This window comes from Hydractinia symbiolongicarpus, chromosome 10, assembly GCF_029227915.1.
Source record: "Hydractinia symbiolongicarpus strain clone_291-10 chromosome 10, HSymV2.1, whole genome shotgun sequence".
Lineage (NCBI taxonomy): Eukaryota > Metazoa > Cnidaria > Hydrozoa > Anthoathecata > Hydractiniidae > Hydractinia > Hydractinia symbiolongicarpus.
In genome coordinates, this window is record NC_079884.1 from 27,248,173 (window position 1) to 27,261,633 (window position 13,461).

Below are 13,461 nucleotides of genomic sequence, written 5' to 3' on the forward strand. Positions count from 1 at the left end.
TAATAAGAACCGTAAACTGTGCCACACAATCAGGTGCAGCGCTCTAGACTGGTATACAGTATGCCGTGAATCAAGTAAAGCGCATACACCATTATAGTTTTGCGAATGTAAAATATTTTTCAACAAACAACTTTCCCGCAATGATAGCTGAAATAAAAACACAGTTTACAAATCGTTATCACCCAATCATAGCAGAAGTGGCTGCTACGACTATTTCTAAACTGTTTAATATGTTAACCCTCTAAGATATTGAGAAATTATCAAAACCCGAGATGATAGCCCCGTACCATATATGATTATTCTCAAATATCCAACCCGTTCACCTCAAACCCTGTACGAAAAACGGTAACATCAACTCATCGTTGAACATCATGTTTTTATTTTGTGTTTAATTTCTGATAATTGTTGCTCTTTTTTGCTCAAAGTGATTTTACCTCCGTCATATTAGCACCCGCTTTATTCTTGTACCCTTGTATTCTTGCTTGTCATTTTTAAAATTATTCTTTCTTTTTCATATCAGATACATTAACGACAGCTAGTGAAACTAGACTTTATAGTGCACAAACCTTGTCAAAGTTGTTTGTAAAAACAACTATCGTATGTTCTTCTGTCAGGACCTGACCGCGACATGAGACTTTATAACGCGCAAGTTATTGGTTTTAAACATAACTTTCAAGAGCTTAGGAAGTTGGTTTTCTCAAATGACATGAAGTTTAATGACCTTGTTACGAAAACCCATATTAAGTGGAAATAATTTTTCTGGATTTTTTTGGTAGTAATAATGTCTTTTTTTGGATAAGCATGATAGAAATTTAAATCACTTAAAAACACGCTTAAAGTAGTAAAACGTATTCTTAAGGTCACATAATAGCGATATCATATACCATTTCAAAACTTTTGTTATGAAAAAAATTAAATAATACGAAAAAACTGTTTTCATAAAAAATCATTGAAGAATATTCCTTAGTAATTCGTTAACCCATAAAAACATCTAATACTCCGCCCGTCGTTCATATTCCATTTTTTATATTTTCGTTTGTTATCCATATCCCAGTCTTTAGAGAAACGTAGCGATTCACCAAAAATTATGGAAACACAAAATACGGCTATTACTGTAGCGATATGATTCAAAATACTTAAAAAATATATTTGACATAACTTTTATTCAGAACTTTTCTGAAGTCAAACAGATTATAAAAAACGCTTCTAGATTAGAAAGTAATTTTTTTAGAACTTGTTCATACGCTGTAATTATTTCACATGCAAAGGAACTTACTTCGTTAATTTGTATAAGCCCCCCTGCGAAGCTCTGGGATGTTGTCCAATAGCAAAACATCCAAAGAAAATAGATGCAGTTGTGTTTTTACATAAGCTACAACTTTCTCCAATTCTTTTTGTGGAAAATGTTGAAGGGATAATCTCTCTCCGTTACGATGACAAAGATTGTTCACTGTGAATATTGACAAGTTACTAAGTCTAACATGAAAAGGCCCCAAATCATTGCCCGTGGGCATGATCTAAAAAAATTTGTAGCTAATAAGTCGATTGGGATGGTAAATTACAACCCCTTTATAAAATAGCGACAATGATCAATTACTGTGGAAATATAAAAATAGCTTTTACTTTGTATTAATAACAGTTTAGTTAATCGGCTGAGTTAAAAAAAAAAAATTTAAAGAAAGCAAAGAAAATTGAGAACCCTTAAACTCTAAAAGCCATAAAAATAGAAATAATGATAAAAACATACCTAAGTAGAATGTGAATTAAAGAACACAATGGAGCTATTTTTTTTTTGATCACGAAGTCTGTCCTTCGAACCCAACCAATTGCGAATGCGTCATTAGAATTCCTACATCTCGAAGTGGCAAGAGCGCACGTTGCACAGTTGGAAATTAAATTAGCATCTTTATGTAAATTCTTCTATTCAATTTCCGTTTGATTCTAAGCTATTTTGAATGTAACAGTATACACAGGTGAGATGACAGGGAGATAACCAAAAGAATGAGTATAGTTTCAGTGTTATTCTGCAGTAATTTTTTTCGAACCTGCTCATCACATTTTTACTGCATCGACAAACTAGATAACCCTTGTGGTTTTAAATTGTCTAGAAGATATTTTATCATAGTTATGTTCCATGTACTTAACTCTTCTTTAATTTATTTTAGCAAAGCAGACATTTTTTGTAAATAATTTAGCAACAAATGATAAATAGTGTTTTTTATTTTTACAGGTAAGCCAAAGTTTTGTGACATTAAGTATGAATATCAATATAATATAACCGAAAGTACAATTTTAACAGTGGCGCCGAAGGTATGTGGATATCCAATACTTAATCTGAAATGGGAAGTGCGAGAGGACAACTTCAGTACTGCATCTAATTTTTCTGTTATTAATAATGCAATCAGACAATATGAATACAGTTTTAACACTCGACTTATTACTCGGAAAGACTGTGGAAAAAACCTTGCATTAGTTACTTCTAATACAATAGGAAGTATGAAAATACAATAGGAAGTATAAAAATGAATGCTAAAATTTACGTTGAATGTGAGTACAAATGTTCATATATGGTTATTTAAATAATTTTTCTGTTTTTAAAAGTGCACTTAAATTTTTTTTTTGCGTGTTTTATTTCATAGTTGTACTTTCATTGGTTTCGACGTGTTATTTTACAGTTTTCCAGTAGAGAGACTATTTATACCACCTCTAAGGCAGACCTTACACTTTGCAATTCATCTGATATTGATGTCGTTCTTATTTGGGCATGATACAACAAAAACATTGGTGTAAAGTTTGTCAGCAGAGTTATCACCACTATCTCCTCACCAGGTAATACTCCAACCCGAACTATTGCGACGATGAATACAGAAAGAAAAGTAGCGAGGACATGTAAATAGATGTTAATGTTTTTAGGTGCTACTAGTAATAATATATTTATGAAGGGATGGGTTAGAAAATATGCTAAAGTCGTTATAGAAGTTTCTAAGAAATCCCGAATAAATTGAGAGAAATTGAAAAAATTTAATAATCAAATAGTTTCAATTTATTTTAAACTTTCCTGATGCTTATTCAATTTGTAGTTCATGGTTAATCACACTTTTAGTATACTAAAGTAGCGTTCCTTCCTCTTTCTTAAAAGCATCTTGAGTAAAAAAGAAGTTGATAAAACCTTAGTTTGTTGATTTCAAATAGAATGTATTTTAAACCGCAGGAACTAAGAAAGACTTTATGAGAAATTTGAAAGGTTGGAAAGATTTCTAATAGCTGTATTAACCTCGTAAAACAATACTAGCGATACATATAACGTGTAATTTTAGTTAACCCTTTAGGAAAGGCTGTCTTAAAATTTGTGGCTTTTACAACATCCGGATTGGTTTTCTAAAACATGAAGGGTTTTTTTATAAAAAGTGTTCTAGGGCCCAAACTTAATTACAGTTATTTCTTAGCCAAAGTGATGAATTTTTTTTTCAAGATATGCACGATTTTTCCGACGACAAAGAGTTAAATAATACACATTCTCTTAAAAATATTCAAACCATTTTAATACCACACATGCTTTATTCGGGATAAAAGTGAAAATAATATTTTCTGGTCATGTGGTTCGAGTTAAAAGTTAATAGGAGTAACATCCACCAACACAGAAATCTTATTTTCTGCAATTAATAAATATTTCCCTATCAGGTGGCCATCAATTTGCAAGTAATATTAAAACTGCGATCGTCACATCGGTTATCGCACTGATTTTAAATACAATCATATTTGTCATTTTGAACCATAAATGTCAGTATGTCATCTTTTTTTTAATGACTTAAATTGTGATTGCAAGTCTCAAATACCCAGGCATAAATATTTAAGATTTGACCAGCTGCAAATATAGTATTTTCATACAAACTGTATAAGTGTTATATATTATCCTGCCTATGTGGATTCTTTCATTATCCACTAGTTTACTATAAAAAAAGGCGCTAAGTTTCGTTGATTTGGCAGTGGAAGATATACAACGATATAGTTATTATTTTTATTTTTAAAGTTCAATATTATCTTACCTTTTTCTTCTAGTCAGTTCAAGCATTTTAAGAAACACTCTTGAAAGAGAAAAAGAATAAAACTGTGGACATTAAAATGTTATATTTTCACATATAAAATGTTTCTTTTTTCAATCACGCTTTATTTATTTCATTAAGGTTTTATAATTGTCAACATGATTCGTACGAGACCTCCACAAAGCAGTAAAAATCGTGGTACTAACAATTATGAGGAAACAAGGAAAACAATATCTCATTATGCAGACATCAACAGCAAAGCTGTAAAACCAAGTATATATGCCGATTTGACACCGACAACTGATCATTCGAAGTAGTATTGTGAAATTGAGTTGAATACAATGCAAAGCAACATATACGACAATATTAAAACCTAAAAGATGGGTGATAAATCCATATATTAAAGTTGATAAATATTCAAATGTACAATTTGCTAGAACTATTTACTTTTTCTCTGTTTTCTAACTTCCTTATAAAAAAGAGGTATGAAATGTTAAGCAGAAAAATAAATGGTTTTGAATACGATGGATACCACCTTGCATTCGTCTTCCCGAACTTGAATCTAATTGAATTCTAACGGAATAAGTGGATAGACACTTAGAGGGGGAGGAGTGTGACAGAGAAAACGCTATGCTTTTATCTTCACTTTTTTGTGGAATCAGGAAAAATATGACTTCATGCTTTAAATTCCTTATTCCCAGAGCTCTAAAGACGAGATTGTTACAATATCTATCAAGAAAACTTCCACCATAATGACCTGTGCCTTTTAGAGGGTAGTGTAGCGCAGAATAATATCAACACACCTTCATAAAAGGTAAATAGCGGTGAAAATTCCCTAAAAATTGAAAAGAGTACCTCCTATATTCAAGCACGGAAGAAAACATATTAAATGACTACAGGATTGGCTACTTTTTTGGTGGTTAACAGAACTTACGCGTCCACCCATTACTTTCTATTACGCATCGCGTCCCTCTATTACGCGTCCATCTATTGCCCTTCTGTACCAACGCTTTAGATATTTAATCTCGACACTCTACTGCGCAACACGGCACCCTATGGCGTGACTTTTGTCCAGTACATGACTCCATAGCAAAAAACATTGACTGGTAGGTAGTTTAAGACAAATGTAAAGAAAATAACGTTAAACTCGTTTTGTGTTAGCTATTCTGCCTGAGTGTAGGAGATTATGAATTTTAGATGGGGGCGATAAAACTTTTTAAAGAAAAAAATTGGTATAATTGATTTTTAAAATGATTTCTCTAAAGCTCATGCATGTGCGAAAATGATTCAGTTGAGTATGTCATTGCTATTTTGAAAAAATGTAGACAAAGGTGAATCTTCACATATTTTCATGGTCCACTAAACAGTTTACGTAGGGTTAATACTCTGCATTATACATCACCATTTAATTGCAACTTTTACATTTTCAAAGGTTATTAGATGTCCTTCCGAAATACACGAAATATCAAACATGTAATTCGTAAAATATTTCGTTATAGGTATAAGATTTTGAATTATTAGTTTAACAAGATACTTAATTTTTTAATCGACAAGAAAACACGTCTAAATAAAAAAGTAACAAAATAATAATGCAGGCTGCCATGTTAGACGTATTAAGCATGCATACTTGAATTTATTTATTAAACGTTGACTTCTGTATAGTTAGACAATGTTGTCCGTGTTCTTTTTTTATTGTCAACTCAGCATACACACTTGGTGTTATAAATTGAGGATTAAGATCCGCATAATGCGATGATGTTGCTCCTGTCACTTTGTAACCGTCATCATCTCTAATGTTTTCCAATGGTAGTTGATACTTGTCAACAAAATTTGAATGAAAAAGAAATGATAAGCAACTTTTCGGCAAGATATTAAGCTTTAGTTTCTCTAAATAAAAATCTTAACTAGATTATTATCATTAGAAGAGTATATTTTAAATAATCCAGTTAAGAAGAATAACTGAGAACCTATTAGCCAACAACACATTAATTTAAGTTTGTTTTTAATATGTACACATCAAAATTAAACAAGATATAATGTGGATGTAACTAAAGTCAAATTATAGCTGCTCTGGATATAGAACTTTTAACCGGAGATAGGTACAAAAAATAATATGCAGTTACATTGATAACCTCTAATGAATTTAATGTAATGGTTCTTTGTGTACTTTTATTGTCTACAATCCTGAAAGTAAACATTTTTAGACAAGTTGGGGAAAGGTTAAGTACTATAGCTAAGAGAAATTTCCTAGAAGTTTTTCCCTGAACATTCTTTCTTAGAACGCAGCAAATTTAAACTTGAATGGAAATTTTCACACCCTAACCCTAGCCCTAACGGTTAAACTCGGATTGTAAGGGATTACCAGTGATAGTCATCAATTCTTTCTTCATGCAAAAATAAATTCTGTTTCTTTTTTAAATTATTTTACTAACCCTTTGTAAACGGGTGATAACAAAGAAAAACGTAGGAAATAATGTTCACAAAATCAAAGTATCCTCTCCTGATAATATTTTAACTTATACAGACAATACATAGTTAAACAAAACTAACGATAAGTTAAAATCTCCCCAATGTGCATAAAGTTCACGCTACGTATGTTTTTCAAACAATCAAGTAAACCTCCTACGGGAAATCAGTTACTCAAAGTGCTGTTTAGAAAATCACGAATTTTTTACTAATAAAAACTAATCCAGCAAAACATATTAGTCTTACATGCGTAACGGAGGGTTTCCACTTAAGCGAATGCAGTCGAAGTGAGCAACGGTGATCGAATTTGTACATGCGCAATAAATTTTGCTTTTCCTTGTTCGATTGCTTCTTTAAAACGTTATAGCGGCTATTTCAATTAAAAATATGACGAGATTACATATACACATAGATATTCGGTTGAGTCCTAGTAGCCTCTAAGAAGCTACTGTTAGCTACTATTAGATGCATTAAAGCTGGCGGGGAACTCAAAAACGGACGTTTCTGTGATGGAACATTTAGTCAGTGCTGCTATCCAAACTTACATGGGTTCGTCAAATGTATTTATACGTAAATCATGTTATGTTCTGTTCAGAACTCAGTTAATGTCACTTCTTTCCCGTCATTGTGTCGAATATCTTTAATACCATGATCACATTGAAGAAACATTTTAGTTACAGAAAAAGAAATATACCGAAATAACGCTTTTTTGATATTGTCCCCAAATTTTGAAACATCCTTTTAAAACGTGCTTTCACAGCACATGCATGAGACATCTCGTTCCCAGGAACCTGACTCTTTGCCGGAAGCGGAAAGAATTTTTTTATCTTTTTTGTTCTTTGTGTAACGAAAACAATATCGCTACTAATGACTCAAATGGAAGTGAAAAAACTAATAATTTATAATATTTATTGACTTTCCCGATAATCTCTCTATGCAAATTTTGGTGGATGTTTTTATTCAGAGATTTTTTTATTCTTATTCAGAGATCTGCATGTGAAAACCAGGCATGGGCGTAAATGTACAATTCCCTAAGCGTTGTACTACGGTATAAAAACAACTAACTGCATAAAAACTTGTTCCTCAGTCATTATAAAATTTCAAAATATTTTATTTGAAGAACTTGTCCAATATGGTAAGTTTTATTTAATGGATAACTATGACTTTTCATTAACCTTGTGTGATTAGGATTCCTTTTAGAATTATATACATAAATACTTCAAAAAATAGAAGTTCGTTTTTCAGTTACGCTTTAAGTTTTATTTCTTCGACAAAAGCTACAAAAAGTTCAGTCTTAAAAAGTTTCTAAAATTCTTTGAGCTTTATAAATCTTGGAGCCCACTATTTTTTAATGTTTTACCTTCATTGAGGTTATCAATGACATGATATTTTTGTTGTATAGCTGACCGTAACAAGTCAGCTCAACAATTTGAGTTCAAGTCTTTACCTTGTGTGTAATTATTCCTTAGCATAATATCAGTTGTTTTTGAACACATACATTTCTGTTAAATTTTTAATGCAACTGTTTGTCTAAAGAAATTAATTTAAGCAGTGGTTACATGTAAATTAGGTACACTGGTGGACTTCCCAAAACAACTTGTGACACGTTTGTTGTAAGAATCAATTTAAAGTAACTTTGATTGACGTCCACAAAATTATGTTACCATTCATTATTGTACTGGTCGATGAGGCCTTCGGAGAAATCCACCTGGCAGGGGAGCAATGAAAAAGAAAACCATCACTTTAATTTTGATAACATCAGCAAGGACGGGTCAAGACACAAAAAGTATTTTTTTGGAAATTTATGTACCCATTGCCTCTATTGCGCAGAGCCTAAAACACTGATCAAAATATTGTTTAGATTTATGTGGTTTTGACGAACGGTTAAGGAAGTAAAAAGGTTGATAAATTTTGCTGACGTCAGGAAGGTCTGCCAAAATAAAAAAATTATAGTCTATAAAATTTTTATGCAATCTTTCTAAAAATGAAAGATATTGACGTTAAAGTAGTGTTAGTGACGTAGTGCTGTTACGTCAAAAAATTTAACATTTGAGACATATCTTTTTCGACGACATCAAAGGAAAATGCTAATAAATATTTCCATCTTATTAAGTGATTACGTGTCAAAAAAAAGGCTGGCAACAGCAAGCACAAGTCACTTAAAATAGGTTTCTTATGCATTGCATTTACACTGAAGGTTTTTACAACAGCTTATACAAAAAAGGCATAGTTTTGCAATTTAGAAAAATCGTTTATTCAGTTGCATACCATCCTTTCCCCCATAAGTATACCCAATCAAAATGTAAAAATTAACTGGATTCGTACTGTCTTTTACCAACAATTTTCAAATCTAAGTATCAAAAAAGCAATGAGCAAGGAGAAAATGTGGAATCAATAAAGATCATTATTTTGGAAACATTATATACGGTCCGTTCTCATAAAAGTTTACAGAAATATAAAATAGACCTGTTTTTGAGGAGCACATCCAAATAAACAAAAATCAGTTCATTCCATTGGATTACAAAATATAAAAAACAAAAACAGTTTATTATATAAAAGACATATAAAATTTACAATAAAATACACGAAGCTTTTCGTAAATAAAATTTTACATCGTCAGGTACACAAACAATATAAATTGTCGCATTACATGTGGCGCTCTTGCAAAGTTCACAGGAAATTTAAAAAAAATTATACTCTACGGGCATCTTGACATGGCATATTCTTACTCCTGCAGCATTAAAAAGTGAAACAAAAACTAAAAATATCGATATTATATGCCAAAATATCTAACTATTTCATGTCACGGTACATTTCAATGGATACCTCTTTTAGACTTGCAGTATATATGATCACGTTGTAAATCAGCCAGCTAACAGCTTTATGTAGCGTTTTGAATTTTGGTAAAAATGAATTAGTTACGCACCAGGGGAGACATTAATTATGCAAAAAAATATGCTAGCCAGCTTTTTTATAAAGCTCCTACTATTTGTGAATTCAAATCTGTTTTAAACTCTAGTCTTTATTTTCTACTTCTAACGTCTCTTCACCACTTCTAGCTCCATCTTCACTTATAAAGTAAATTATCTAAGCTTACAAATTCACTTTTCTACTTTTAATTTTTCACTTAAATTTCCTTTTGTTTTTAAAAATAATTTTTATTATTTTTTGCACTTTTTTCAAGATGGAAGGATCGTTCTTTTGTTGTTCTTTTGTGTCGAGGGTAACCATTTTCCGAAAGTTAGCCGTTAAATTTACTTCAGCAAATCAAATTAAGTCGTTTCATCACGTGACGTAAACAAAATAAATCCGCTGACAAAATAGACATACTTTTTCGGCAACTTCAAAGAAAATTTCGGCTACATCAAAGGATAATGAACTCATCACTTTGCCTGTTACAGACACGCACACAGTGTCTGTGTTGCGATAGAGATGTTTTGTTGTCTTATAATACATACTTTTTTGTAGAATAACGAACAACCAGAATATCTACAACAACAAGCACAACAACAACAAGATCTACAACAACAACAACAACAAGCGCAACAACAACAACAAGTGCAACAACAACAACAAGCGCAACAACAACAACAACAAGCGCAACAACAACAACAAGCGCAACAACAACAACAAGCGCAACAACAACAACAAGCGCAACAACAACAACAAGCGCAACAACAAGCGCAGCAACAACAACAACAAGCGCAACAACAACAAGCGCAACAACAACAACAACAAGCGCAACAACAAGGGCAACAACAAGCGCAACAACAAGGGCAACAACAAGCGCAACAACAAGCGCAACAACCACAACAAGCGCAACAACCACAACAAGCGCAACAACCACAACAAGCGCAACAACCACAACAACAACAACAACAAGATCTACAACAACAACAAGATCTACAACAACAACCACAACAACAACCACAGCAAGAACAAGTGTGGAGGAATGGGCAACGATACCTTGTGTATCACAACGTCCGAAGGGTAAGTAACATAAAATTATTTTCTCCTTACAGAACTTTATCATAAAGTTATTATCGACACTTTTATCAATTTAGAATCCGAGAAGAGCAGTCAAGAGAGTGGCGTAAGTATTTTTCTTGCTATATTTTTTTTATATCAGCCACCGCCAATGCATGCTTTACATAAAGTATTCAACTTTCTTACCTCAGAAATCTTTTTGTACTAGTATTTGAAGAAACTAGCTACATTAAATAAAGGACACGCTAACCAATATTCGAAAGAAGTATAATAGAATAGTACAATCTTTTTCTGGAACAACGTTCTTGAAACAATTGTACAAAATTAAGCTGTTCTTAAGTTTGTAGTGATTTTTTGTGATCGTTTGTTGAACAAGGCTATATTTTGGCTCTCGTATGAAAAGAGTTATTGTAGAATTTAGCATCCGAAAGACAATTCAGTTTGTTAGGCATCTTCGTAAAAAAGCGTTGGATATATATTGTAGGAAATTATTTTTGGTGTTTGATTCTCAGAAATACACTTAATACACATAATTTGTTTCGTTCAATACATTATATACATTATTTCTTTCTTGTAGACCAAATGATGGCCAGCCAGTTTATGTGAGAGAGCGACGGAGGAGGAGAGTAAACCGAGATCCACCACCACCACTACCGCAGCCACCAGCTGCACCAGCACCACCACCATCACCACCACCATCACCACCACCATCACCACCACCATCACCACCACCATCACCACCACCATCACCACCACCATCACCACCACCATCACCACCCCCACATCCAGCTGCACCAGAGCCACCACAACCACCACCAGTACCAGCACCACCACCAGTACCACCACCACCACCAGAACCAGCACCACCACCAGAGCTAGCACCACCACCACCACCGGAACCAGCACCACCTAGGGAGCCATCACCACCACTGGCGCCAGCACCACCAAGTGTAACTGGACCACCGCTACCGCCACCACCACCACCACCATTAGCTGCACCACCTGCAGCTCCTGTTGCACCCGCAGCAGCTGAGCAGTTCTATGTTATTCCGTATGTATAACTTTTTTTCTGCGAATTTATCATAATTATAAATTTCTTTTCGCGCGTTTACGTGATGCAACGAGTCTCGCTAATTTGACTCAACCTACTACACTTTTTCATGAAAACGCATTCGTGCGAGTTTTTAATCTATAATACAGGCCTCAAATTGCTCTCACAGAGCTTCTATTCTACGATTGACAATTTTTTCCCCTTTCACTAGGCTGGATCCACCGGAAGACTTTCAGCCTTGGCTTGAAGTAAGTTTAACGTATTCTCTTTGTTAATGCTTCTGACTAAATTTTTATAAATAAAATGAATGATGTATTTAAAACTTATCCTTTATTATTTAGCGCACACCGTTATGGTTCAGGAGGTACCTGGATGCAAGGGAGGATCGGATTCGTGCATTGGAGACTCGTGTTGAGGTACATTTATTTTTAACAACTATTCCTGAAAGAAGGCATCCACGACTCTCAGATTCTTTATAAACATAGAAATAAGGTTGAAAGGGTTTTAGGTCAATTATAATTAATCAAAGCATTTAATCAACGGGATCAAAAGACAATTAACATCGTAGCGACAAAAAACGTAAACGTAATAACGTAATTTACGCGTTTAAGGATGTTTTGTTACTTCATGTGAGGATTAGTACACAGTAGAAAAATCGCTTTCTTCATTCACTTTTCAACTTTGGATGGAACCTTTAACCCCAATTTTTGCTAGATATAATAGGCTGTGCTAGAAAAAAACTCGACTAATAGTTTATTTTTTTGAGGACCTTAGTTTAGCATTTTTTCACGGCGTTACGGACGAAAATCAATTTCAATCTCTTAGCAAATCGGTAGAAACTTACGCGCTTCTTAATACTGCAAAATATTTAAGATTCCTTTAGCAGTGGAGAATTTTGTCGCTTTGGTGAGTGACCGCGCAGAGTACGTGTTGCTTTTTTAATGCGATTTCGGATTTTGCGGAATTTAATTTATTTTGACTTAAAATTGCGGCAATTATTTTCGCGAAAATATCTCTCTTGTGCGAATAGTTCCAGAAAAATTTGCAACCTTGCCCATTTTAATTTGATTAAAAGCGTATGATAACGCAATAGCTACAAATAGCAGTCCCTATGCACGCCAGTTAAAAGTTACTTGAATGTCAATTACATGCTCCCGAAGGTAAAAACGCTTCTTGGAACACGGATAGGAAAAAAGAAGTATCCACAAATGGTTACTAGAGACACTAAAATATTTCTTGTTATATGTCTTGAAGTCATTAAAACATGCTATATATTTAATGACATGTCTTTTGCTGCAGAAAAAGTTGCTTTAAACTGATATTGTAAATACTGATATTGCTTTACGCTGAAAAAGGTTTCGGCACGATTCGATGTTTAAGTCTAAATGAACTCCTTTTTCTTACTTAGGCAATAGAGCAAGACTTTCAACGGAGGGATCAAACCAGGGCACGCCTAAGATCTGTTTCCAATTTATGTTCTGCCTCCTCATCCTCTACCTCCTCGTCTTCCTCGTCTTCAACCTCTTTGTCTTCCTCTGCACCTTCCTCATCGTCCTCTTTGTCCTCATCTTTACCTTCTTCTTTGCATTTCTCACTTCTTCAAACACCTCCATCCACTTCTTCATCCACTTCTTCATCCTTCTTGTCTTCATCTTCTTCATCATCTTTTGTGTCGTCAACTCCTGCTGTGTCATTGTTGTCTCCACCGTCTGTGTCGTTGTCGTCCTTGTCTTCGTCTACGTTGCGTCAGTCTTCTCACCGTCCACAATTGCATCCATACTTACGACACCATCCATATTCGCCTCCATATTCACCCTTACGGCCACCCACAATTCCTCCTCAACATTCCACCCCATTACTTCCTACACTGCGTCAATTTCGAACTCATTCACACGGTGGTGGTGATTCAACAGT

The 13,461-nt window shown here is 33.8% G+C and overlaps 1 protein-coding gene across 1 annotated transcript; it reads right to left on the reverse strand.

The window, feature by feature from the left end:
* Nucleotides 1-11,093: 11,093 nt before the first annotated feature.
* On the reverse strand, nt 11,094-13,037 carry LOC130613043 (alanine and glycine-rich protein-like). The gene is made up of 5 exons (XM_057434362.1): nt 12,952-13,037; nt 12,681-12,840; nt 11,916-11,982; nt 11,770-11,831; nt 11,094-11,535 (listed from the first exon to the last, which is right to left on the reverse strand). The coding sequence occupies exons 1-5, from the start codon at nt 13,035-13,037 to the stop codon at nt 11,095-11,097; spliced, it is 816 nt and encodes a 271-aa protein (XP_057290345.1). The 3' UTR covers nt 11,094.
* Between the last annotated feature and the right edge of the window lie 424 nt (nt 13,038-13,461).